Source organism: Cricetulus griseus (assembly GCF_003668045.3).
Source record: "Cricetulus griseus strain 17A/GY chromosome 1 unlocalized genomic scaffold, alternate assembly CriGri-PICRH-1.0 chr1_1, whole genome shotgun sequence".
NCBI classification, from domain to species: domain Eukaryota; kingdom Metazoa; phylum Chordata; class Mammalia; order Rodentia; family Cricetidae; genus Cricetulus; species Cricetulus griseus.
The window spans coordinates 102,293,697-102,321,184 of record NW_023276807.1 but is presented as its reverse complement, the minus strand read 5'-3'; the positions used below and the strand labels follow the sequence as shown (position 1 = coordinate 102,321,184).

The 27,488-nt window shown below is 50.6% G+C and overlaps 1 protein-coding gene across 4 annotated transcripts; it reads left to right on the top strand.

The window, feature by feature from the left end:
* Positions 1–1,116: 1,116 nt before the first annotated feature.
* Positions 1,117–25,984, top strand: Ctbp1 (C-terminal binding protein 1). Of its 4 annotated transcripts, XM_027387223.2 has the most exons (10): positions 1,125–1,351; positions 6,458–6,650; positions 9,042–9,196; positions 14,346–14,490; positions 15,397–15,603; positions 22,632–22,846; positions 23,182–23,312; positions 23,964–24,091; positions 24,453–24,570; positions 25,019–25,984. In XM_027387223.2, the coding sequence occupies exons 2-10, from the start codon at positions 6,644–6,646 to the stop codon at positions 25,203–25,205; spliced, it is 1,293 nt and encodes a 430-aa protein (XP_027243024.1). In that variant the 5' UTR covers positions 1,125–1,351; positions 6,458–6,643; the 3' UTR covers positions 25,206–25,984. The 4 variants fall into 4 exon arrangements, with proteins under 4 accessions (XP_027243023.1, XP_027243022.1, XP_027243024.1 ...); XM_027387222.2 differs by lacking the exon at positions 6,458–6,650 and having other exon boundaries at positions 1,117–1,351; positions 25,022–25,984; XM_027387221.2 differs by lacking the exon at positions 6,458–6,650 and having other exon boundaries at positions 1,122–1,351.
* The last annotated feature ends 1,504 nt before the right edge of the window (positions 25,985–27,488 follow it).

Genomic DNA, 27,488 nt, shown 5'->3' with positions numbered 1-27,488 from the left:
AGGATGACAGCCCGGTAGTCCTACAGCAGGCACAAGGGTCCAAGTCAACGTGATGGGGACAAGAAACCTGGGCTTCCTCTAGCGCAATGGGAGGCCCTAACGGGTTTCAAACAAGCCCTGATACAGTCTCCCGATGTGGTGGCCCTGGTCGCACTGTGCAAGAAAAATGAGAATTGGGTAGACTGAAATGGGAGGTGTCAGGCTGCCATGGAGTTGCCATGCTAGGATGGAAGAACTGGGAGGAGCCCTTTGGACGATCTCTAGGGAGTTACCTGCTGCCTGAGAAAACTGGAACGGAGCGGGAGAGGCAGTCCAGAGGCAGTTCCGGATGGGGGTGAGGGCTAAGGGGAGGTGTATGTCTGCTGGTCTTACCCCAGCCCTTAGTCTGTTTAGGAAGTACCGTAGCAGGTTTGAAACTCCACCTGTTAGATCCTTTTCTCTATCCATGCCAGCTAATGGATCGAATTGGAAGGTATTTTCAAAGCATTTGCTCTGTAAACAGACGCCCAGACCCTTGTCATCAGTCACTCGATCTGCCCACTTTTCTCAAGATTTGATTTTCACAGCATGTAGGTAACAAAATGGCCTTCAGCACCCTCCAGTTTGGGCTGTTTTCGTGAAAAAATTTTTTTTTTGAACCGCTAAGTGGTATCACTTGCCACGCCTGCCTGACAGTTCCAGAAACAGCCAGCCTCCCACTCAGATCACCTTCCCAGGCTAGGGCGCTGTCCAGCTCCTGGGTCCTGGGTCCGCGGCCCCGGCTCCGGCCGTGCTCAGGCCGGGTGCGCCCCTCTCGCTATCCGCTCGAGGCCGCGGCGACCAGCCCGGTAGCGCCCCACGCGGATGGGCTGCTCCACCACGCGGGCTCCGGCCCGGGTCACCGCGCCAAGGAGTGGCAGAGGCGCAGTCCCGGGTACGCGCAGGGGAGGGGAGGGGAGGGGCGGCCCGGGGCGGGAACATCTGGGGGCGTGTCCAGGAAGAGGATCCAGCCTGGGAGGGGCGCGAGTGGTGGGGGCCGAGCGCCGGGCCGGCGGGCAGCGCGGCCCCTGAGCCGCCCGCGTACGTCCAGCGTGCCGCCTTGCCGGCAAACAGCAGACCAACCGAGGCCCCGCCCGCGCGCGCGCGCGCGTGTCCCCGCCCGCTCGTCGGTCGGAGCGCGGCTGGCGGCGCGCGGTGGCGGCTCGGCACGCGGCGGCCGGGCGCAGGCGGCCGGGCGGAGCAGCAGACTGCGCCGAAGCCGCCCCAGGCGTAGGCCTCGCGGCGGCGGAGACCGCCACACTCATCGGGCGCCGCGGCCACCCGCGCCTTTCAATGGGCAGCTCGCACTTGCTCAACAAGGGCCTGCCGCTCGGTAAGGCCGCCGCGCGCGCGCATTTCCGGCTGCGGCGGGGGGCGGGGGGGGCGGCCGGGCGCGCGCGGCGCTGGCTTTGTGTGCGAGTGCGCGTGCGCGCTCGGTGAGCGCGCCGGGGTTGGGGGGGGCCGGTGCGGCCACAGGGCGGGGCGCATGCGCGAACTGCTGCACATGAGTGCGCGTCCCTATTTTCCCCTACCCGCTCGCGACCCGTGCAGGTGACAAAGAGGCCTGTGGTGCTTCGACCCAGGCTGTGACCGAGCTGGGCCCGTCTTCTTGGCCTATGGCCCCACGAGGCTCCTTCCCGTGGCCATCCGGGCGGGACCTAGGTGTTCCCGGAGTGACGAGCCTGCGAATCCCGCCTGGGCCTCGGGTTGGCGGATCCGGGAGCAGTTCTCTAGAGGTGGCATTGAGGGAACATGGGTGGCATACACGCCCATCACGCCTCCAGGCGACTTAGTGATGCTCAGCTTGGCCCCTGGCCTTGGACCATTTAAGTTTTTTATTCATTTGTGAAAGTCCTTAAACCGCAGGAGTCCTGCTGGTGGAGGGCAGTCTTGGCGGCGTTCGCTGGCTGCGTAGCCTGGCGCACGCGCAGTGGGACCGACCCCACCTTCGGGCGGGGCGGCCCAGAGGTTGCAGAGCCCAGAGGAGCTTTTGCCCACCGTCCTAGCGCCCCATGGTGTCCCCCTCTCTGTCTCTTCTACCTTAATAATAAAAGGGCCTGCCTGAACCCATCTCTGCCCTCACAAGGACACTCACTGCCGTCTTCCTCATAGCCTGAAAGATCCTTGCAGTGTGTGCTGCCAGCAGGAAATACGGAACTGTGGGCACGAGGGAAGGAGGGAGGCGCCCTGTGATGGCCTACTGCGCCTCTTATCACACAAGGCCGTTTCGCAGAGTCTGTCAGCCTGTTTCAGGGTGTGGCAGGGTATGGGCCTCCAGGCCTGCCCTGCATTCTGGGCCGGTGGTAGGTACCCCTCCCCCAAGACTGCACTATTTCAGAGCTGTAACTCCCTGAAGGCATTCTATATATTGTGTGTGTGTTTGTGGGAAGCTACTCTGCACCCAAACCATCAGGGTTATAGGCCAGAATTTCATGTGGGGTAGGGAAGGCAGGCCCAGCTCATTGATTTTCAGAGATAAGGAGGACCGCCTGCATCTTGGCCTTGCCTGTCAAACCTTTCCAGGCCCAGGGCCATCACCCTTGTTCTGATGAGTTTGTGATTGGTTAGGACAAATAAGCTTTCTAGGAAGGAAAAGGGAAGGAGTTTTCTAGTATTCAGGAAGGTGAACCCTGTGAGCCAGGGTGTCAGCAAGATGACACCAAGATTTTCCCTCACTGTTTCTGCTTTGTCATTTCCAGAGTCAGAGAGCATTTGTTCATTATAAACAGGAGTGTACAGGAGCCCACCCCACTGTAGTTGGCATGCAGGACACTAGGCCCACTGCTATAGAATGGAGCCAACATCTTTGAGTCCTGGGGCAGCATGATCTTTGGAAGAACGGTGGCTATGGCCATGAATATGATCCTGGGCTCATGTGTGATCTCTCTGTGTTTCATCCACAACATGGGGTAAATAGCTGTGGGATGTGCCAAGTTCAGGGACAGCTTTGTGGGTATGTGGGGTGATACTGTTCTCCGGAACTGTGTGTGCTTCCTTGTCTTGTTACTATTTAGACTGGCAGCTGTGGTTTGAGGCTGCCCTTTCTCCACTCTGGAGCTTGGTCAGGCATGGCTCTGGTATGTGTGTCAGCCAGCTTCCAGGATGTTTGAGGCTACCATGTCATGTTAGTTGTGCATAATGTAGACTGGAGCCTGTAGATTCTTGGTGGGACCTCAGTGACACACTGCTCTTCCTCTGGTCTCTTACTTTTCTTCTATCACCTGTGGGCCTGTCGTTGGGTTTCAGCAGTGTGCTTAGCCTCTCCAGCTGGGCCTTGGGCTCAGAGAGGTCCAGTGTTCCCCTCAGGGTTTCAGGTAGGATCAGGTCCTTGCCCCCCAGCTTCCAGCAGCTTACTGTTTCCTGCCTGCCTTTTGAACTAAAGTGGTGCCTGTCCTGCCCTGTAACCTGGCCAGAGGCTTCTGTGACCATTCATCCTCAGACCTAGGTACTGCTGAGGACCCTCTTGGAGTAGAACCTGCATGTTACCTGGTGGCCCTGTGGTTCCTGGGCAAGATGTGTGAAGCAGAAATAAATGCCCCGAGGTCTTTGTTGCATGGCAACACCTTTACACCAGCTCTCATTCTGCTGGTGGCAGGAAAGGGTTTGGCCTGCATGGTGCTGGGCAGGGTGGCCTGCCTCCAAGCCCTGGGATGTAAGCTGGTATAAGAGAAGTATTAGTTTATATTGCGTTGGTTTTGTAGTTCAGCCATGTCACTTGAAAGTCTGCCAGCACCAGGGTCTGCACTCTGTATCCTCACAGTCACTGTAATGGTGACTCTGTGAGTTCTGCAGGGTAGACATGTTCAGCCTCCTGAGTCTTTCAGCATTCCTGCAGCAGCTGCAGCACCCTGCCCTCAGGTACTGAGGACCATGATCACAAACATGCACCATCTTTCCCAGAGCCCAGGCTGCGTACTGTGGGGTGACATCTTTAGAAGATATGCTCATTTCCTATAAAATTAAAACTTTTAGTATACTCTTTTGTCAACCTTGCTTGACTTAGCTGCTGTGATGTCCTAGGTCTTTGCGTGTCCTCCAGTCAGCATCAGACCTGTGTTATATAGGCAGTGTAGGAGCTTGAAGACTTTGGGGGACAGGGTTAAATTGGCCTGGGTGGCTCAAGGAAAAATCTAGCAGGCTTGGGATGATGTTGTATGGGCCAGGGGTGTGGGATTTATAGCTCACAGGGAGGCATAGATAGTGGAGACCCAGATTTGTAACCCTCCCTAGGCATCACTGTCCATTCTTTTAGTTCTGTGTGGTGCTCTTCCTGCCATTGTCTCCAGTGGAGATACACACAGGGCTGCTTTGTCTAGAGACAAGTCTCCAGTGAAGCTTTCTGTAAGTCGCATGACCTCTATGTCCTCTACAAGACCAAGCCTCCCTACAGCATTGGAAGATGTCCTACTAAGAAGGGCAGGGAGGGGGGCAGCCCCTAAAAAACTGGAATATCACGCACAGCCTGTGCTCTTCCAGTGAGGATAGTGTTCCCAGATGGCTTTGAAATGGACAGGTGTTCTCAGGTGTCAAGACCTGAGGCATCTGTTGTAACATACACAGGCAGGCAGACACACAAAGTTGACCAACATTACTGAAATTGAGTCTTGGTGGCAAATGCATGCCCTGTATCATAGTTTCCATTCTGTGCCTTCCCTAGTATGTGATCTAAGTCGAAGCTGGCTGGGAACACTCTTGTTTCTCATGGGCACCTTCCCTCCTTGCTGTCCCACTGTCCTGTTGTGTTTTACCCATCCATGCCTTTGGCAGTGCCTGTGCTGGAGGTTCATGTAGTGATGTTTTGCCTACCTTACTCCATGTTGCCCTTCCCAGTCAGCTCTATTGCCAGGCAGCAGGCACTTCCAGCTTCTGCCTCCACCCGACCTGAGTGACCAGGTTCTGTCCCCTGGCTTCCAGAACTGGGTAGGACTAGCTTAAGGACAGCTTTGCCACCAGAGAGGGCTGCTTGGGAGTAGAGCTGGCCTTGTACCCCACAGGGATCTGGGCCTAGAGATAGGAGGAGACCCTCTCTGTTGCTGCAGAATCCCTTCCCAGAGTACCTTTAAAGAGGATGGCGGATGCTGAAGGGTAGGAGGGATCTGGTCCTAGTTGAGAAGTGATGGCTATTCCCAGGAAGAGTTTTTGGTTGATTGTTTGAGACAGAGTCCCTGAGCCCCCTTGGCCCAGATAACTGTTGCTTTTGCTATTGGAGATGATGGTGGCCCATGGCCCATGCAGGGTGCAAACACTCCTTGCCTGAAGTCTGTCAGAGCTTCCAGCATTCTGACTTCAGGTCCTTTCCTTCTGCAGTGGCGCCTTAGCGCCCTCTGCTGGGAAAGTCTATCCTGGCACCTACTGAGGGGAGAATTGGGCCTGTGGCAGGTGCCTGGCACGGGCAGGACTGTGACTCAAGGACATTGTTGCTGCTTTATTGACAGGTTCTTCATTGTCTGTAGTGTTTCTCAAGTCTGGGAATATCCTGGAAGCCAGCACTGGGCACATGTGCTGGGAACTCACAGAGAGAGCATGTGAAAAAGTTTGTGAGCCTTCTGGAAGGAACTGTCCTCAAATACACTGGGTGCTGGGTCCTAAGGCCCCGATCTGCCTTGGATTGGTGGCCACATATGGCCTTTCTGGATGAGCTTCCAGAGCCTGGGTTGACAAGTGGTCTTGTCTCTTGGTTGTGTTGAAGGGTGTCATAGCCAGACTCTATCCTAGCCAGCCTGATGTTCAGCTAAACTGAGGGGTTGGCCCCTGTTAGGAACAGGGACCAGGGCTTTGGCTGCTCAGTGACTGACACACACTTCAGAGGCTGGGTTTTTGTGCTCACCTGTAATAACCTGAGTCTTTGGGCTATTGGCCCTGGCAAAATATGTTTGGATGTCATGGCCTCCATTTTCAGCATAGCCAGGCAGCACTTTCAGGTGAACCAAGTAATTGTTAGCTGTGCAGGGACTGGGAAAGAAGTTGGGTGGAATGCTGGAAAGCTAGCACCTGGCAAGCTTTCCTGATAGCTTTGCTAAAAGATCTATGTTGGGGCATGGTTGGGATAGCCTTAGATGTCAGGAAATGTAAATGTAAAGGAGAGAGTCCCAGGGAAGCTAGTAGACCCCTTTCTGCAGTTTCACAGCCCTGTACCCAATGCTGGCTGCTTTTACCTCCCAATTTGAGAACACTGTGGAGTCTGGGCTGAGCCAGAAGTCTGATGGGGTAGCCAACTACAGAGCTGTTCCTAGGTTCACACAGATGACTTGGGCTTGCCCCAACCTGGGATTATGAACTCAGTGAGTGAGTGTCTTGCTGTCCGGTTGATCTTCCGCAGCTGTGACTGGACAGGGCTAAGGTTGTAGGACACAGCTTCTCTCTCATGGAGCATCCTGGAGTCTGAGCTTTAGCTGGCCTTTGATGGCATTTTAACTTGTCTCTTGTGTTTGATTTTTAGTAAGACTTTGAACCCGACGCAGGCTTCAGTGGCTGCTGTGGAGCAGAAGCCTGAGAGCTTTGGTTGGAGAGAATAAGACGTGGGATGAGGCTCCGTGACAGAACGTGGTTCGGCCTGGGGATTCTGAAGACAAAAAGCTTTGGACAGGCGAATTCATGGTCGTGGAAACCCCGCCCCAATTAAGCAATGTCAGGTTGGTAGGGGTTGCCAAGTGAAGCCATCTCTGTGAGGGAACTACAGGAGGGACTTGGGCTGCACTGCCATAAGCTAGGCAGGCTGACCCATGCCTGAGGAATGTGCTTGGTGTTTGCAGGCTGCCTTGGCCAGTGGCCATCCAGCTACTGCGCTAGGGGTTGGTTTCTGTCAGAAAAAGTGTCCCAAGGGTATGGAGGTGGGTGCTGAGGTCAGGTCTTACCTGAAGGAGCTTGAGGGTCAGTTCTGAGGCTGTGCATGCCCCAATGCAGACCTGAGATCCTTGTTTCTTGTCTTTTCTGTCTTCTGCCTGGGAAAAGTTCTTAAGTAAGCTCAGCCCTGGGCTAGAGCTCCTGCATAGCATGGGTCCAGTTAGTAGATCTGTGTCTCCTGGATGGGTTTGTTTGGGAAGACCCTAGGGCTGGAGCAGCTCTGTGAATGAAGAGGTGGCCAAGCCCACCAGCTTTTAGAGGGCTTGGACTTTGGTCCTCCCATATGAATCTTTGGGTGTCATACCCATCATTTAGATGAAGATACAGGCTCAGACCCCAGCCTAGCCACACCCACATCCATAGGTCCTCTCTGAGGAGTTGTTTATAGGGCGAGAGAGTGGGGTTTCCACCCAGGCTGGGCAGGTCCTTGATGAGGTATAGGCCACTTCCCAGGCAATAGGTTCAGGCTGTGCTCTGAACCTATTGGACTTGCTTTGTAGCCTTAGAGGATTTGTGGACATGGGCATTGCTCACCACATTCTTATAGAATGTGGTGTTCAAGCCAGGGAATGAGAAAAGTAGATGTTTATCAACTCTTTTAAAATAGCAGTAAGTCTGTTACCTTCTATAAAAAGTAATACTTTTATGTGAGAAAAGCCACTTTGCAAGTCCGAGTTGGAGGACAAGTGGATTGTTGTTTTTCCACCTCTGCTGTCTGGTGACAGGGGTAGCTAGGGATGTGATCCATAGGGGTCAAGGAAGGAAGTATGCAAATGCCAAGCCTGTGACCTTGAAGTCTGGACCATCAAGTCTTCGTACCTTTACTTTTACAGTTTATGAAGGACTGGTGTGTCCTTCATATGTGTGTCTTCTCATAGTCACATTGACTCTGGGGAAGGGCTGTGTATAGCAACACCTCTGTTCCACAGCTGGAGTCCTTGTGCTTAGTGTTGTCTATCAGGCAGCTCCATTATGGGTGGTCACTGAGACCTGTGTCACAGTCCAGGTATCCAGTTCCAGACTGGAAGCACTCAGTGATTTTTCACCAGCCCTGTTAAACATAGGTGTGACAATCCAAAGGACATTGCTTTTCTGTGACATGTGTTCTCTGAGGCACTTACTTGGCACTGGCAGCTTGGGGCAGCCTCTGCACCTGGAGGCAAGAAAGGTGACTGTGAACTCTACTGCAGCTGTTGCACGGTTACCTTTGGCCTGCTCAGTGGGAGACTGTGGTGACTTGTTTCTTGCCTTTACCCCCCCCCCCCCACTGTGCCTACTCCATGGTCCATACTCCTGGCTAACTCTTTTGGAGGCCCTGGGGCTGGACAAGGTCCTGCCTGGTGTTGTCTGCTACTGTGGAGCTACCTTTGGTCTCCATGAGGTGTCTGCTGCCCTGCCCAAGGTGGCTATAGTACCTGGGACTACTGTGTTGGCTGTGTACTTGTGAAGCCCTTGGTACTGTACTTGGCCCCATGTGGGGTCTAGTTTTTTAGGGTGTCGTGTTAGGAGCAAGCTGATTTCATATCCATAAAGGCTTTTGTGGAGCTAGGAAACAGACCCAGACCTCACACTCACTGGGCAAGTGCTCTTTGGAGTTGCACTCCAGGCCTAAGGTTCTTTCTCACCTTGGTCTGGGAGGTGGGTTCTGAGAGTGTGGTAGCCCTTTTTTCCTGTCGCAGTTTTTTGGCCCTTGAAATCTACCACTAGGAATGATACCAGGTTGGGTCACATGCTAAAATCACTGTGGTCTCTCTGTGGGGTTCTGGGCAGTTACACAGTGGTTTTTAGGCAGCAAAGAGTGAACAGGCACTTTCCTGAATCATATTCTTTTGTGTCTGCACATTTTTGTGTTGACAAGATAGCTTACAGCTGTAGGATGCCAGGGCTGAGGTGCCTCCTACCTCCTCTGTACCCTTGTCCCCTATATCCCCACTAGGGTCTCCAAAGATTTCAGGTCCTGCGCCCTTGAGGTCTGAGTCCACTCAGTCATCAGTGAAATGTTGCAAACTCCTATTTCCTTCTTCCTGGTTTTAATTTGCTTTCTACAAAGCCTTGTGTAGCCAGAGGCTGAGTGCAGTAAGTTCTCAGGGCTGATTTCCCCAGCCCTAGTGGGTAATACAGTTCTCAGATCATAGACTAGAGCTGCTGAGGGCATTAAGTGGTCTGCTCCTTTCTTGCAGGCGTCCGACCTCCCATCATGAACGGGCCCTTGCACCCCCGGCCCCTGGTGGCGCTGCTGGATGGCCGGGACTGCACAGTGGAGATGCCTATCCTGAAGGATGTGGCCACAGTAGCCTTCTGTGATGCACAGTCCACACAGGAGATCCATGAGAAGGTAGTGTCTTAAGTTGGCCAAGTTTCATGGGGTACAGGGGGGCTCCAGAGCATGGGCCATGCAACCTCAGGCTGCAATCTCAGTCAGCACACAGCACTAGTCATGCTCCTTGGTCTCTGGCAACAGTAGGTCTAAATACCACAAGGTCTTGTATGGCCTGTCACTGTGCCTGGCCTTGTCAGGAGGTAAATATTTCTTACTCTGTATTTTCTTGGTTTCTTACATCACAGCCAGTTATTAGAAGAAGTGGAACTGTGGGCATCTGCCAGTGATTATGCTGGATGCTACCTGGAATATAGCAGGTCACAGTATCTTTACCCACAGTACCTACGGAGAGCTTGTTGTTGGGTGGTTAGCAGCTCTGAGCAGCTTCCGTGATTCATGTTTGCTCAGATCTGTTGGGTTCTTCCATGACCTGGAGTGTGCTCATCTGGTTTCTGGTTGTGTCATAGCCAATTCAGACTTTGCACTGGAGACAGCTTGAAAACATTCTTTACCACAAATCTAAAAAACCTTCAGGAGCTGACAAGGTAGAACCAGTCAGGGATTGCAACCATGAGCGACCTGGCATCTGCTCTTATGGACAGTCTGGTTGGGTAGCCTGGAGATTTGCTCCTCTGGGAGGAGTGGTGAGCTCTGGTCTTGGTGGCATCATGGCCTTGGAGGGTGAGCCTGTTGGCCCATTGCAGATGTTGCCTCAGACCCAGAGAGCAGTGAAACCCGTATCTGAATGTACCTTCACCTAGCCTATTACCCAGCCTTGTAAGTCTGCCAGGCATGGGATTTAGCATATAGTGGACCTATAGCCCTGCTCCCCAGGGGCTGTAGAGTCATCTGGGACAGTCATTCCAGCCTGGCCTCAGTATGTGTCTATAGTCTTTGGGCACTCACTCAGCTATAAGGAGGCAAGGCTCTGTGAGGAGAAGAGAGCTTCTCACCAGCAGGAACCCCAGTTTGACTGTGGGGTGGGCTGCCTTCAGGCAAGAAAGAGACAGTGCTATCTTGGGGTTCATGTAGCAGGTATGGGGGAGCAATACAAGACACAGAGCTGTACTATAGTAAAGCTAAAAGTGAGAATCACTCCTTTGGGCATAGTAAGTAGTAGGGAGGAAGGGATCAGAAGTCCTGATTCTTATGCCTTGTGGTGAGAGTGGGGAATGGGAGGAGCAAGGAGTGGGCAAGGTAATAGAATCCATAACTAAAGAGGGAAGGAACTAGATGCAAAAGCTGGAGACACTGTGGTGGAAGATTTCCCCAGACAATAGGAAACTGTGTTAGTGAAGGGCCTTGAGCCTGTGGCATGGCATGGCATGGCATGGACAGTAGTCAGTGGCACTCTGTATTGATATACAACCTTTCAGCATTCTAGCAGCCTTTGTAGCAGACATGACATGCACTATCATCATCATCTGTATTTGAAGGTATGGCAGCTTGATTCACAGTAGCCCAAATTGGGCAACCACCAGTACCCTTTGGTGATATGGCTGTGAAGATTGTATCCTGCCACAGATCCTGCCTGACTCAGGAAAGGGGTGACCTATAGGCACACAGCACCTTGGGTGTATGTCACCTTCCCCCTTTTTGCTGGCCGGCTGGAAATCTGATATGATGGCTGAAGCCTTGGGTAGGTACCTTGTACTATAAGAGGGAAGCCATATACTGGTAATGGTATAGCTACAAGGCAAGAGTCTAGTACCCAAATAACTATGAAGATGTAACTGAACGTGTGGGACACCTGTCTCTAGATGTGGGAAGTAAGTAACTGTCTTATATATTCTTGTTATGTGGGAATTTCCACCTTTTAGAGCAAGAAGTCCTCACAACTGGCTGAGTGTCACTGTCTACATTGCAGATGAGAATGTTACACTATCAATGAAGAACATGATGAAGAAAACTTCCCAGAGACCTTGGCTCTTCTGCCATGGACCCAGCAGGACTATGAGAGGGGATAGGAGACGCCCACTGGGTGTGGGAAAGTCACCTTGTAGCAGGAATCTCAAAGCACCCCTGGGCTGGGTGCTGTACAACTTCTCAGCCAAATGACCTTCAGCCCAGGGCTACATGGGCCCAGAAGGAATCCAGGGAGACACTGCTCCCAGCATGTGCTGAGTGAGGACTTAGGGCAGCAGGAAGTCCGCACTGGAGATGGGAGAATGATACTTCATGACCCATGGGTGCAGAACGTCCCAGGCCAGAGGAAGTCCCCTTGCAACTATGATGTATGAAAAACAAGTGGTCAGAAGTGTCTCATGTCACCAGCAGGCTGCTAAGGCACTGGCCTTGGGCTCAAGTTGCAGACACATCTGGAACCAGGACAAAGGTTGAGAGGAGAGGTTTCACTGTGAAGGAGTCCATTACCATGGGTCAACAGGTCCCCCTTTCAGAGTGTGCTGAGATTCTGAGACCCATTGTTAATGCCTTGATGGTGCAGAACAGGGGACCAAGGGATGTGTGTGGCCCTCAGGTGTATGGACAAAGTGCTGGTGAACTAAGTTACAGGTTGGAATGGTGTTCTGGTTGGATGGCAACAGTTAGAAGAGCAGGAGGAGGGTGCTTTTCTTACATATCTACACAGAGAAGACTTACACAGCTCTACAAAGGAATCTGTAGGCATGCTCAAATGACAGAGGAAAGTAAAAAGCGGGAAAATTCAGTGAGGTCAAGTGGGCACTGCCCTTTGTGCCCTGGCCCAAGGGTCCCATGTAAGACCTTCAGGCCCTCCCAGTCAGCAGGAAAAGGAAATCCTTACAGAAAGCTGGCCAGAGAAGCACTGCTTATGTAAACCACTTCAGCAAGCCCCTCTTTGGCACCTTGAAAACTCACAATTCACCACCAGGTGGCCAGGTAAACACTGGCCCAGCAGAAAGCCTGGATGCCGCTTCCTCTGTGGAGAACAGCTGCAAAGTCCCCCCGTGATTCTGAAGTTGGATAATGTGCAGAGGCTTCAGCCAGCATCTGCTCTGCTTGTATTTGACTGTCAGCAGAAAAGTATCAGGCATGATGGTGAGGTGGGAAGGGCTATAGTTTCACATGATAGCTGTTCCTATGCACACCAGGTGACAAAACCATCTAGTGTGGTTTGTATCGTCAGTGTTCTCTCAGAGAGAGGTTGGCACAGTGTTGTCCTGACAGGGAAACCTCACTGTGGTTTGGGGTGTGAGCCCCATTCAGAACTTGCTGCCACTGGGGACACTCATGGCCTATTACCAGCCAAGGGTAGCTGACATGCATTAGTCACTCATCGTATGCTATACCTGCTATGAACATCTGGGACCCATTTCTGTCCTTCCCATTCTGGTATTGAGGACACCAAGTGCACTAGGGCCAAATCATTAACATGATCATACGGTTGGTGTATGGGGACATGTGAGAGCTTGCTTGCAGAGGGTATTCTTGGTGGCCTATCATAAGGGGACAGGCCTAGTGGCACCTACCTTCAGCAGACTTCCTTGGAAATACTAAAGGGAATATAGGAGAGGTACAGGGGGTGTGGATCTGTGGCCAACAAACAAACAAACAAACAAAGACACCATGAAAAAAATTCATGGAGAAATATGGATGGGCAGGTTTTACCCAGGAAGGCAAATTCAAGCACCAGTAGTAGATGAACAGTAGACTGTGTTTTAGATATAGAAAGCTCAGTGGTGATATTAGAAAGTCAGTGGACAGTTAGACAACAGGGTCTAGAGCCTCAGAGGACCCTCCATTTCTAGGAAATTATCTCAAGGAAATAAACACACTGGCTTTTCTCATGGAAGAGTGATAGTCAGTGCAGTGGAAGGTCCAGATGCTTTGATGTCACCCTTCCCTGCTGGAACATTTGCAGGACATCGAAAACATGTTTTTGAAAGACATTACTCTCATGGCTAAGTGCTAAGGATAAGAAGTAAGCTGGCTGTCCACATATACACATATTGACATTCATCATAGACCTCCAGGGTATGGATCTGTCCTGTCCACAGCCAACCCTTTTCAAACACAGTGAGGGACCCGTGTCAGGTGTCAAATCTGTCCCTAACTATAGACTTATTCCAGTACTGCCCCAAGATCTGCATTTTTGGTCTGTACTGCTGTACCTGCCATGGGCCTCAGCCTCACCTGTCCTATGGAGCTGTCCAGGTCCTTCCTGTGCTCGTGATTGCCCATCTGAAGTCCATGTGGCACAAAGCTGTCAAGGACTTCCCTAAATCTCCCCTTATTTCCTGTGCTGTCTCAGCTGCCCATTCTCTATTTACTCTTTCCCACATGGGCTCTCCGTGACTCTCCACTGTCAAATGGGTACCTACTTTTCCACACAGGTCTAAGTAGTATATGTGGTCCTGATCCCCTCGAAGCCAAGGGCAGCCATCAGTTCTGGCCCTGAGCTTAAGTACCCTAGGGGCCACTCACTCCAGCATTTCAGAGGTCCTCATTTCAGCCTCTTAGCGTCTTCCCTCAGTGCCTGGCTTTTTCTTCCTCATGTAGTAGTCTAGATGGCCCCTAGACCCAAAATGAGTGGAAAGGCTACTATCTCCACCCTTGTGGGTCTTCATGACTGGTGAAGGCCATTCTCCCTCAGTGACAGTTGTCTACATTCTGAGTCATGCACCTGGCTATTGAGGTTGTGTAGCTGTAGCAAAGGGATACTGCACCAGCCTTTCCACATGGAGCAGCCTCCACCCCAGAACAATACCCTAGCTCTACAGCCAACCAGATCAGCAGGAAGTACAAGTATATAAGAGGATAGATAGCAGAGTTGTCTTGTTGCAGGGTGTGGTGCTCTCTTAGAGGCTGGCCCTGCCAACTCCCAGTTGACAAGTGCCTCTGGATATGCTTGTTCACTTGGGTCCTCTTTGTACTTTTCCACAGAGACTAGTGTGTACTGGGCCCCATTGTTTTGGGCATGGAGTCTGGTTGCTTGCAGGTGCTGCTGCTAGTTCTTGCCCTTGGACACTACCCACACCCTCTCTGCTGAGGCTCTACTGGTAGCATGCTGCTCTGTCTGAGACAGTTGAGAGAACACAGCTGCCTCTCCATTGTGTTTTAATATCTTCCATTGTGTTCCCTATGCCTCTCCTGCCTCTCTTTTCGAGGCAGGCCACTCAGAATTTTTGGGTACCTTTGGTGGGTCCTGGAAGCTTAGTAAGCAGCCTGTTTTCCCTCCATGCAGGTACTGAATGAGGCTGTGGGTGCTCTGATGTACCACACCATCACACTGACCAGAGAAGATCTGGAGAAGTTCAAAGCTCTCAGAATCATCGTCCGAATTGGCAGCGGGTTTGACAACATTGACATCAAGTCAGCTGGGGATCTAGGTAGGAGCTCTGAAGTCCCTGTTTCCATTGACCAAGATGTCTCACTTAACCTTCAGGCTCTATTAGACAATCAGTAGAGCTGGGACTGCTCCTTGAATGGAAAGGTGATTTGGGCCTATGGGTAGGGCAGGTTGTGCCAGGCAGCACAGGATGTGGGTACAGCTTCACTCATTGTGTTGTCACCAACCTACCAGGCCCTAGGGTTTGGTTGAGACAAGGGGCCAGTCGGGGAGATCATTGCCCTCCTCCTAAGATAACAGCAAAGGGAATGTGTGCTAAAGCCATGCATACATACACATGAAGCAACAAGTGCTCAGACTGTACACACATGAGCACAAATCTGTACCTGTGCATGTATTTATATTGAAACAGCATAGTCATACTTTACCATTCTAGGGTAGCCTGTTTTCTGTGCTAGTAGCCTGCTGACAAAGCCAGGCTACACTCTACAGTGTATGTTGTTGACGTCATTCTGCTACTCTGCTCCTTAAGGCTACAGAGAGAGGCTAGAGCTGACCTGTCTGGGAACCACAGGGCAGCTGAGCACTTCAGTAGTGTGTTGGGAAAGTCAGTCTTGTTCTGTTGGTTCATGCTGCCCTGGCAAGCCACAGGGGCCAAAGCCTTGGTGGCTGACCTGTCCCTCCCTGGGCAAGGCCCTACCATTTGGAATGATCAAGGCAGCATTTGCCTGTCCTCTGTCCTGTTTGCTTGTTAGCTGCCACATCTGTGTTCTGCAAGGCTGTGGGTACAGGCTTAAGTATGCCTAATGACATGTAGTCTCCTAGGTGGCTGTGGGACGTGTCCTCTGACATATTACTACTGTAGCACCACCCTGAGGGTAGGACCTCTGACTGTGGATGACAGGAGGCTATGGACCTGGTACATGTGTCGCCACATATCTTGTAGGCATCGCAGTATGCAATGTGCCCGCAGCATCTGTGGAAGAGACGGCAGACTCCACCCTGTGCCACATCCTGAACCTATACCGACGAACCACCTGGCTGCATCAGGCACTTCGGGAAGGCACTCGGGTCCAGAGTGTAGAGCAGATCCGAGAGGTGGCTTCAGGAGCTGCCAGGATCCGTGGAGAGACCTTGGGCATCATTGGACTAGGTACGTTGGCCACTGTGACTCAGCACAGATAGCCTGTGCCCATCTGCTACCCTTCCACTCCATAAAGCTGAGGCCATGGACTTGCTGGTTGTGTTGCTGTCCCCAGCTCAGCATAAGATATAGGATAAGTAGTCCAGGGGCAGGGCCAGAGACACCAGGCTATGTGTCTTACAGATGCCATCAATGGAGGTCACGTAAGAGTACAAATGAACATCATACATGGATGGTAACATGCATCACATGGGGATTAAACAGACATGGTGTACACATGGACACACTTAGATATATGCACAGTCTATACAAATGTTGTTGCATACACACTCACTCCCCACAGCTCTGGTGCAGTTGAGTGGGCATGACCTCGAGGCCCGTTTCTACCTTGCTTAGGTTATCATTGGTTCCTATGCTCCCTGGCTTGTTCTCACAGCCATCACCTTTTTGTGGGTACCCATCTGTTATGCGTACCATAGAGATGGCACAGTAAATTGTGCTAGAGTTCACCTTTGAGGGCTCCCTTGTTACCAGGCAGCCTACCCTTTGCTGACCCTGGCTGCATTGTGCTTCTGCCTTAGCCCTGCTGCCAGCAGCAAGAGATGGGAAGTGTGTGTAGGTCACCTTAGTTACAGGAAGAGGTGGGCCTGGGATATGGTTGTTGCTGTACTAGTGGACATGCATAGCAGGGCTGTTTGACCCTCCATGGTTCTGAATGTGCCCTTCCTGTCCAGTGTATAGGACAAGACAGCACCTCCTACCTCAGGGTCCTAGTGCCAAGACGTGTTGAAGGATGGAAGAAAGATAAGCATGGGTGGAATAAGGCATAAAGGGTATTGCTGGGCAGGTCTGGGTGGTCAGAGCATCTCCACCCTCAGATCTTGCCCTCGGGCAGTTTGTTTGGTCTCCATCTGCCTCTGCTTTCATCACTAGTGTTTAGGGCCTGAGTCGTGTCCTTTTTGTACCCTCTCTTGCAATGCCAGTTTGTCCAGTATACCATGTAGCTGCCACTACCTATTGGCCTGCTGTTCCTTCTGCTGTGTCAAGCTGTTTACTGTAGCCATCCCAAAGCTCCCTAGGGCTCAGGATACACGGATGGTGACATATATCCAATGTGGATGATGTAGATGACACAGACATGATTATACATGTAAACATACTTGTGTGTGAGTGTACAGTCTATACAAGCAAGGAGGGTGAATTTTGTCCCCTCGGGACACAGCAAGGGCTCCTGAGTTGTCACACCTACCTTGAGGACCCCCTATTCATATGTAATTGCTGTCTACCAACTACAGTACAGGTCTGAGGCTGGTTTCCACACACTCTGGAAGGGAGATGGGCACGTGTCCCAGTGTCCCTGTATCTCCTGCTCTTCTCTTCTGCTACCTGTTGAGGCTGTCTCCTGTGTGGAATATGGTGATTAGTTCTTGGTTCATCAGTGAGGCCACATAGGCAGTGTGGGCTGTAAGTTTTGGTTCTGTAATGGATGTGCCAGCTACTTTCCCTGGCTATTGGACTCTACACCCATAATGCCTGCCTGCCTTCTTTTCCTCTTATAACTGAAACATACTCTGCTTCTTTCATGAGAGTATAGAATGTATTTCTGTCTGAGACAGCCCTGTACTGTTTCCAGCAAGCCCTCTCTGCCTGTGGTCTTTGTGCTCTGTCTGGCACAGCTTGCTAGGTTCATCAGTCCTGGTGAAATGGAACCACAGGGCAGGGACCCTGGGTCTGTGCTCCTTCAACAGACATAAGGTTTCAGGTCTTCTCCACATACCTGTCTTGCTCGGAAGTTCTTCATGTTGAACAGGATTCTATTGATCTGTTTAGCCACTGGACAGATGAAGCTGCTGTAAACAAGTGTAGACATGCCTCTTTGTGACATGTGACACTGTTTTTCTTTAATTTAACCAGAAGTGGAGTGACTTGACAGAGCAGGCAGGAACCACCAAGGCATTCTTCAAGCAGGTGTGTGTCTTTGACACTTCTTAGCTGGGTACCTGCCCTAAGAGTTTGGACTTTGCTGACACTTAATTAATGTCAGCATTAGTGCTGCCCCTTACGTTTTCATCTGCACCTTTCCAATAGCTGAAGTGTCTGAGTGCCTTTCTTGCCGGAATGCCTGGCCCTTAGAGAACTTGTGCCTGTGTTGTGAAGCATGGTGCCTGTTGTGTTCTCTTTGGTTTGTCCTGGTGTGCATCTGCAAGATTCCATCTGTGTTCTGCCTCAGGGTCTCATCAGACAAGCATATTGACACCGTGGTACCCACTTAGTAACTGTGATGAGGACAGATTCTGGTTCTGAAGAAATCCAGCTTATTACTTGTAAGTTGTTACCATTTCTGTTCTAAGTAGTCTCTGCCTTCTCTAGTGCTATGCAGATACTGCTTTCTTCTGGAAGCTTCATAGTTTTGATTTTTACAGGTCTCAGACCACCTGGAATCATACGCCTTACCCAGTGCTATGAGTGTATTATTCCAGAAATGTAGGCAAACATGTTTGTGTCTTTCCACAGTAACAATAAATTCACAGGGCTCAGTGGTTGTAGTGGCAGCAATTTGTTAGATAATTTTGCCTCCCCAGTAATCTGGCCAAGGTGAATGCAGGATTTATTGTTTGTTTGTTTTTTGAGACAGGATTTCTTTGTGTAACAGTCCTGGAAATTGTTTTGTAGACCAGGCTGGTCTTGAACTCACAGAGATCCACCTGCTTCTGCCTCCTTAGTGCTGGGATTAAAGGCATGAGGCACAACTGCCCAGCTTGTTACTCCTAACGACTTAATTTTAATTGGACCCATTCAGACTTAGAAATAAAAGCTCCCAGCAAGGACATCCTTCGTCTCTTGGCAGTCTGTTCCTTATGGTGATATATTGTTAATGATCTAATAAAGTCACTGGAGATCAGAATGCAGAGCCAGCCACACTGCTTAGCTATAGAAACTGGGCAGTGGTGGCACACAACTTTAATCCCAGGACTCAGGAGACAGAGACAGATGAATCTCTCTGAGGTCAAGGCCACCCAGGGTTACAGTAGAGTAAATCAGTCTAAAAGATTAACAGAGCTCACGCCTTTAATCCCAGCACTAGAAAGTATATAAGGAGCTCAGTGCAGTCTCAGAGAGCAGTCTAGGATTCTGAGGTTTGGTGTAGAGCAGTGCAGTCTGGAGATGTAGTCTGAGGTTCAGTGGATCACCCCTTTGGTCTGAGCATTGGTAGTGGCTTTCTAGTGGCTGACTGCTTTGCTTCTCTGATCTTCAGCTTGAACCCCAATATCTCTGGGCTTTTATTATTCATGTTACAAATTAGCACCCAACGTGGGGCTTGAACCCACAATCCTGAGATTAAAGAGTCTCATGCTCTACTGACTGAGCTAGCCAGGCTTCAGAGGCTTTGGAGGGAAATGCACAGGATTGCCCCCTCAGTCTGAGCTAGAGGTAAGAACTGTGGCTGGCTGTTTATCTGATCTTCAGCTTGAGCCCCAATATTGGTCTGTGCGTTTTTATTATTCATACTACAGTTCCTGGTGTTTTCTTTGGCTTCTTTCATTCTTTTGGCCAAAAGTTTCACATATTCTGCAGCCTCCTCATTTTTTTTAGAGCTTTGTTTCTTTAGAGCTGTGTGTTGGTGTTTGTGTTGCAGAACACATGGAGTAACAAGATGCTGAATCTTGGGGGCTGGTTATGGTCCTGGGCTGCTTATCTTCTTTGTTTCTTTGCTCTCTGAAAGTATATTGACAGATGTCTTAGTTACTTTTCTATTGCTGTGACCAAGGCAAATTATAAAATAAAGTATTTAATTTGGAGGCTCATGGTTCTAGAAAGTTGAGTCCATGACCATCATGGTGGGGAGCATGGTAACAGGCAGGCAGGCAGGCATAGTGCTGGAAAAGTAGCCGAGAGCTTACATCTGATCCACAGTCACAAGGCAGAGAGAGAGAGAGAGTAATTCTGAGTATGATGTAGCTGGGAGTGGTGTGGGGTTTTGAAACCTCAAAACCCACCCTCAGTGACACACTTTCTCCAACAAGGCCGCAAACAGTTCTACAAACTGGGGACCAAGCATTCAAATATATGAGCCTATGGGAGCCACTCTCATTCAAACCACCACAGCAGACATCATTTTACTTAGATTGAAAAGTTTTAGATTTTGCTAGCTCTTTTGGTCCCTAACTACCACGTTGTACCTGTCAGTCTGGAAATAGCCTCCCTCCCTCCCTTCTTCCCTCCTTCCCTTCCTCCCTCCCCCTCTCTCTTTCTCTTTAAACAATAGCCCAATTGAGAACACTTAGATTAGCATCCACAATGCAAAGTTGATCAAAATTGTGTTTCCTCTCTCCAGTTCTCTTTGGTCTATAACAAGAATGCCTTTACTTAATAGAAGACACACTTTGCTGTGGGTCAGAAGACCTTGCTTTGTGGAAAAACCTTGTTTGTCATTCATTTCTTTCTTTCTTTCTTTCTTTTTTTTTTTGGTAGTGGTTTTTCAAGACAGTGTTTCTTTGTGTAACAGCCCTAGATGTACAGGAACTTGCTCTGTAGTCCAGGTTGGTCTTGAACTCACAGATGTCTGCCTACCTCTGCCTCCAAATGCTGGTATTAAAGGCATACACCACCACACCAGGCCATGTCATTCATTTCTGATAGCTCCACTTTAGAATTAGCTCATCAGTTTGTGTTTTGCTTAGTCCTTGTATTGTAGGAACACTGGTCTCTGAAAATCACACATATGTCCTCAAGACATACATGAGCCTGTTATTTCATGTCTTGATTTCTCTTGGCAGCATTCTGTAGTGATCAGTACAGAGCATTTTCATAGAGCTTGTTAAACTTGCTAATGTGTTTCCCCTATGCTGGTGGCAGAATCTAGGCGACGTGTTTGGTGTAACTACTGTAACAATATGTGTGTTTTAATTTCCTGTGGCATTTAGAAACACACTTGGTTTTTGCATATTGACCTACCCTGCACTTTCCCCGAATTCTGGTTTGCAGGTTCTCTGGGCCTTTCTCAACCCTGAAGGGTCACCTGTCATGCACTGTGTGCTCTCTCCTCTAGCATTTCACTTGCTTCCATTCTTTGTTCTTGCTCCTTTGACATTAGCTGTGATGGCCAGTGCTTTATAGGATAGAAGCCACAGTGGGGTAGCTCTGTCATTTATTGTGGCCTCTTATTGTCACCCAGCCTGTTAATGTTACCATACAGCATTCTCTGACTGAATGGTGGTATGGCACATCTTTTCTCCTCCTTTCCCAAACTTGATTGTCTTTTGTTCTTTAGAAGGCTTTTTTAAAATTCCATTTCCTTGCTGCTTTAGTTGGGGTCATTTCTGTTGGCCATTGTTCTGTCTTTGGTGTTAGACCTTCTAATGAGTTCTTTTCTGCAGATACAACTTTTCCAGCTCTAGAATGTGTATCCATGTCTTTTATAGAGGATAGTTTCTCTGCTGGAGTTCATCGTCCTCTCAAATTTATCACATGTGCCTATGATACATGTTCTCAGCATCTATCAAAAGTCCTTTCATCTGATCCCTCATCTGGGCTGTCTGTGGATCTGCTTGTTTTCTTTTATCTATTTAATTTCTGTGGTACATAGATCTCATCTAGAAAGGACTGGTAGAGACTAAAGTAAAGGACATTTATATCCTGAGTGGTTGTCCGTTAGGGATGTCAGTTGGGATGGTGCTGGCTGATGGCCTTTGGTACTTCAGGAGTCAGCTCTCTGAGAGCCATGTTCAGGGCAGCCCCCATCCCTCACAATGGGGAGGTTTTTCTCCTTGTCCCTACTGTCCACATTGCCAGCAGCAGCTTTCCTGCACTTCCCTCATTCCTCTTAGATTCTGCAGAGTTCTCCCACCTGGCCTGTGACTGACAGGCCTCTGGCCTCAGCATTTCTCATAGACTTCAGTTATGGAGGCTGGGAAGAAGCCCTCCTGATTCCCCTCCCTGGCCTTTGGGCCCTATCCTGTAGAGTCGCTGGGAAGGCCTTTGATCTTTGGTGGGCCCTGCCCTACCTGTTGGTCCTGCTGCTCTGATGGAACCTCCACACTTGCTCCTGTCACCTTTATCTCTCCCTCAAACTTGAACTTCCTGAGGAGGCTGTCCTGGCTACCCTCTCTAAAATTGTGCCCATGTTCTGCAAGTATGCCTGATTCCTCAATGCTCTTTTCCTGGTGGGTGTTACCTTCTCTCTTGATAGATGCTGCAGGAGAGACTATGTCCCCAGCATCTCCTACCAGCAACCTATGATATCTGTGCTCCCTCTGTATCCAGCATGCAGTTGATGTGTGGATACAACCCCCTGCCAGAACCAGGCCTGCCTCAGAGGTCACAGGGTGTAGATCTGTGGAGTTGGGCCAGGAAGGTGGCAGCTACAACTGTATGCAGTATCCTCTCCACTGCTAGATCCTTGTTTTTTTTTCTCTCAAGATTGATTTCTATTATTTTATTGTATGTATGTATGTGTGTGTGTATGAGTGTGGGGGTGGTGTTCATATGAGTGCAGGTACCTACGGAGGCCAGAGGTGTCAGATCCTCCTGGAGTTGGAGTTAAAGGTGGTTCTGAGTTTCCTGACATGGATATTAAGAACAGAAGTTAGTTCTGCAAGAGCATCAGGCACTCCTAACCACTGAGCCATCTCCTCATCCCTGTGTTGGTATATTCTAATGGTATATGAATCTCTAGGAGAGTGCTGTCCAGAATGGTCCCCACATATGCCATTTGTGGCCAGAATTGAGATTCCAAAGACATCTGGTAAGTGACCCAGTGGTCAGGAAAGGGACCAAGCTGATGGTGTATTGGCTCTGCAAACCAATATAGCTGATAATGGCAGGCAGCTGTAGTGTGGCAGCTAGCTCCCACCCCTCAATTGTGGTGCCTCAGCACCTGGGAGCAGGTGCCTTGCCCAAGTGTTTGTGTCTAAGGCCGCAGGGATCTGGCAAAACATTGGCAGACAGGCAGTTATATTTGAGGCCCTTGAATCCTGGCTATGAGGCCAGCTTCAAGTCCTCAGGATGCGTGTCTCACTTCATCTTGACTTTGCCAGGTCGTGTGGGCCAGGCAGTGGCACTGCGGGCAAAGGCTTTTGGCTTCAACGTCCTCTTCTATGACCCATACCTATCTGATGGCATCGAGCGGGCCCTGGGGCTGCAGCGTGTGAGCACACTGCAGGACCTGCTCTTCCACAGTGACTGCGTGACCCTGCACTGCGGCCTCAATGAGCACAACCACCACCTCATCAATGACTTCACTGTCAAGCAGGTGCACTGCAAATGTCCCTCCACCCTCCTCTTCTCCTTCAGGGCAATGCTGTCCCTTCCTTATAGTGTGGCTCCCTACTCTTCCCTCAGGATCTGCCTCCCCACAGGAGGCAATGGACCTCTGGCCAAGACAGCAGCAACAGTTAGATACTTGGGTCTGTCTCCTTGATATACCAGGATGTACCTGCTGGTGCCACTGCCCACCCTGGCCCCTAGTCCCTCCCAGAACTAATCTGTATTAGACCAGGCCCAGGGGGTGGGAAGTGAGATTTGCTTGTACCACCACAGTGAGAAGCTCCAATGTCAATCACTCACACAGTCATCCTGTCTTCTCAGATGAGACAAGGAGCCTTCCTGGTGAACACAGCCCGTGGTGGCTTGGTGGACGAGAAGGCGCTGGCCCAGGCCCTGAAGGAAGGGCGGATCCGTGGCGCAGCGCTGGACGTGCATGAATCAGAGCCCTTCAGGTGCCCCCTGTGCCCCAGGATGTTCTATGCCCACCAGCCTACTAACTATGATGTGGAAACTGTCTTTCAGCTCTGGCCTTTTGCTGGACAGGGTTAGGGAGGGTTGCTATTTAGTCTCAGGTGGGGAGAAGAGCCTCAAGATTCTATATAGCTTTGGACACAGTTATAGGCTAGGCTTAGGGCTTGGCTTGTTCCTCAGTTTGTCTCTTGATGTCCATGATGGTCCCATGATCCTCAATCTTAGGTAACCATGGGGCTAGGGCTAGTTTGGTTTTGCATGTGCCTCTAGACCTGTTTGGGCAGACTTTCTGGGGCTCTAGTAGCTGACAAAGCCCATCTTGGAGTAACAGACCAATTGGGTGTTAGCTACTGGAAGAGCTAGCAGTAGAGTCTGTGTCTGAGAGCCCACACTCCTAGGGTTTGTTCTGCCGGGCAAGGCTGTGCAAACACCCCATCAGGGCTCCTCGCCTAAGGCTTGGAAGACCATCCACCCCTTATTGTTAAGACCTTGGGGTAGGTTTGAAGGTCCTGCAGTTCACAAATGGCTTTGGCAACAGGTCATGGCCTGTCAGATCCCAGGGCTGGATGCCTTCTGCACCTCCCCAGATATGGGTGCTCAGACCTCTCTGACTGGGTATGTGCTGTCCTCAGCTTTAGCCAGGGACCCTTAAAGGATGCACCCAACCTCATCTGCACCCCTCATGCCGCATGGTACAGTGAGCAGGCGTCCATTGAGATGCGAGAGGAGGCAGCCCGAGAGATCCGGAGAGCCATCACAGGTGAGTAGCTTTGCTGTCAGACTGATAAGTCTGTTTATGCCAGGTCAGGGAGGTAACTCTTGGTTATACCTTTACTGGGGGTCCCTTGGGTGAAGTTGGGTAGCACATGTATCATTTTCATACATGAAGACCTGCCAAGCTGAGTACTGTCAGCTGCTTGTGAGCTGAGGCCACATGTGCTGGGCTGAGGTTTCCAAGTGGGAGCTGACTTCTCAAGTGGACAGGGTCCTGTGGTGTTAATGGGGAGTAATCCAGGGCTGTGGGGGAAAGGGCGACTGTGTGCCTGCCTCCTGGTCCCTGCAGAGGTGGCAGTGTTAACCAACATTACTGTCTCTCTCTGGTGTACCTCCCAACCTCCCAGGCCGGATCCCAGATAGCTTGAAAAACTGTGTCAACAAGGACCACCTGACAGCTGCCACCCACTGGGCCAGCATGGACCCTGCTGTGGTGCACCCTGAGCTCAATGGGGCTGCCTACAGGTGAGCAGGCAGGGGCAGAGGATAGCCTCCAGGACAATGAGGCTTAAACCTGGACCTTGACCATTTGTAATGCAGTGGGCCATGATATGGTTGGGGATGCACCCTATGTAGGCCCCTGTGAATGTAGAGGATTGAGCTGGATGGCACAGTCCACGCACCTGGAGCTTTTTGGAAGGAGATGAAGAGGGTTGGCCTTAGAGCCTCCTAGACAAGACTGCTGGGCAGAACTATTATTGGGGCAGAGAGTAGTAAGGAGCCAGAGGATAGAGCTTGGGGAAGACCTCATAAATGAGAAGCCAGTCAGGGATGCTACCCAGCATTGACCAAGTGCTCACTGCCCCCAGCCTTTCTGGACCTCAGGGGTCACTGAAGCCCCACAAAGAAAGGGCTGTGTGCAGCAGGTGGGGTTCTCCAAAGATGACCTCACATATCTGCCCTCCTCTCCCAGTAGGTACCCTCCAGGTGTGGTGAGTGTGGCCCCCACTGGCATCCCAGCTGCTGTGGAAGGTATTGTTCCCAGCGCCATGTCCCTATCCCATGGCCTGCCCCCCGTGGCCCACCCACCCCACGCTCCTTCTCCTGGCCAGACTGTCAAGCCTGAGGCGGATAGAGACCATACAAGTGACCAGTTGTAGCCTGTGAGGAGCTCTCCAGCCTTGGCGCCTGGTGGAGGGCGTCACATGCCCTTGGACCCAAGTGTGCAGAGGTGGCATCCAGTATGGGCCTTGGCGCTCCAGAGACTGGCCCAGGCGTGCACTAGGCGGGGCAAGAGGAAGCACGTCCCCAAGTCGATTGTAGTTGTCCCGTCCTGTGGGCTGGCTCACTGTCCTGTGTCCTTTGCGTTCTTCGTTAAGCAAAAGAAGTTAGTAGCTAATTCTATCACGAATGTTCTTGTCTGTGTACAAATTTTTAGAACATTACAAAGGATTTGTTTGCTTAGCTGTCAACAAAAAGAAAACCTGAGGGAGCATTCAGCAAGTCAGTTTGAGATTATTTTTCCTTTTCTACGTTGGAACGTGCCCCGGAATGTGGCCGTCGGCACACTTCTCAGGACAATGAATCCTTCCCGTTTTTCTTTTTATGCCACACAGTGCATTGTTTTTCTACCTGCTTGTCTTATTTTTAGAATAATTTAGAAAAACAACAAAGGCTGTTTTTCCTAATTTTGGCATGAACCCCTTTGTTCCAAATGAAGACGGCATCGCGAGTGGCTCAGAGGAGTGTTTGCAGTGCCCAGTGTGCTCAGGACCATTGGTGTCTGTCCTGGGGGGAGGCAGGGGTTGGCAGACCTTTGCCTGCGTGGTGCCGTCCTGCTGATGTGGTAGGCTAGCAATATTTTGGTTAAAATCATGTTTGTGACTGTAACCATTTGTATGAATTATTTTAAAGAAATAAAAATCCCAGAAAGAGCCAGCATGCCTGGTACTGGTTTTAATGGCTTCAAGTGGGAGCACTGGTGAATCCCTTCTGGTCCTGGCTGTCATGACCTCCAGGGCCTGACTTGGCTTCTATGGAGCAGGCAGTCCTGGGGAGACCCAGAAGAGGGCAGCAGCAGGTAGGACTGCAGTTCCCACGGCATCTTCAGGGCACAGAGGGCCCTGAGTTGGGGAGGCCACCCTAATATGCAGGGAGGACTGGGTGGGGCTACACAACTCTGACCACCCCTTTTGCCCAGAAAACAGCCCCTGGACCAGCAGCATTTGTACTGACATTTTGGACAAACTCTCAAAGGAAATGGCAACAGAATTACTAAATAGAAGTCTTAGCACACATGCAAAGTGCCAGGCAGGGTAGGGTTTTGCTTCCTGTTTCTTCCACTGCACTGACTTCAGGTGCAGGCTTTGATCTATTGAATTGATTTGACAGTAATACCCAAAGGGTCTGAGCCTGGCACCATTGGTCCAGCCTGAAAGTCAACCAAAGAGGAAGTGCCTTTGTGGATGCTGAAATAGTTGAAACTAGAGACAAGCCTTGTTTGTGGAGCTGTATAGCTTCAATGAACAAGCGACAGCATTCCCAGGACCCAACTGTGTGTTTTCAGTGGGTCAAATTTATCTGGAATAATGAATGTCTGATATCTGGGATTATAAGACTAGGGCATAGTAAAAGCAAGTGGTGTCTGGGAAGACGGTTCAGTGGGTAAGTATACTCCCTCTGCAAGCACAAGGGCTTATGTTTGAATCACCACCATGTAAAAATTAGCCAGGCATGGCTACACGTGCCTGTAACCCCAGTATTGGGGGGACAAACAGGTGGAACTGGGGAGCTTGTCAACAAGCAAGCCTAGGCAAAACAGGGAGCTTTCAGTTCTAAGAGTGACCTTGTCATGAGGTAGAAAGTGATGGAAGAAGACAACTGACATTCTGCTCTGTCCTCTGCATGTGCGGGCTCATGTACCCACACTTGTGAGCAAGGGGAACAGATCAAAGAGCTTCACCTTTCAGTGGGCAAAACTATAGAATGACTGTCGGAGAGGGTAGTTTGTTCAAATAGGATCAAAAAGTACAAATCATGGGGCAAAAACTGGACTGATTTGTATTTAGGCTTCTTGGTAATAGCTGCTCTAGAAAAGACTGATTATGTGGGCCAGGATACCTGAATGGTATGGCATGCAAGGGTCCTGTGGCAGCAAGAACAGAGCTTGAGTCCCTGGAGCAGGAGTGAGAGGTTGTTCTTCAGGCCTAGGGCAGTTTGGGTGGGCTGGACAAGGAGCAAACCAGGACCTGAGGATGGGTAGACAAGAGGCCCAGCTTTAGGGACTGGGTACCTATCTACTTCTACAGCCTCCCTCGACCCCTCTGCTTGGGCAAGTAGTTGGGAGAGGGTGGACATTCTGAGGCAGCGTGAGCAGGGGCACAGCAGTGGCCAGGCTCTTTTTCCTGTGGCCACACTAGTCTGGCCTCACACTGATCCCAGAA

Bases quoted from the DNA above. Each gene is read 5' to 3' on its own strand.
- Ctbp1 (XM_027387221.2), top strand. From the start codon at position 1,312: ATGGGCAGCTCGCACTTGCTCAACAAGGGCCTGCCGCTCG. The intron at 9,197-14,345 runs GTAGTGTCTTAA...CCCTCCATGCAG, and splicing joins CACAGGAGATCCATGAGAAG to GTACTGAATGAGGCTGTGGG. The intron at 24,571-25,018 runs GTGAGCAGGCAG...CTCCTCTCCCAG, and splicing joins CTCAATGGGGCTGCCTACAG to TAGGTACCCTCCAGGTGTGG.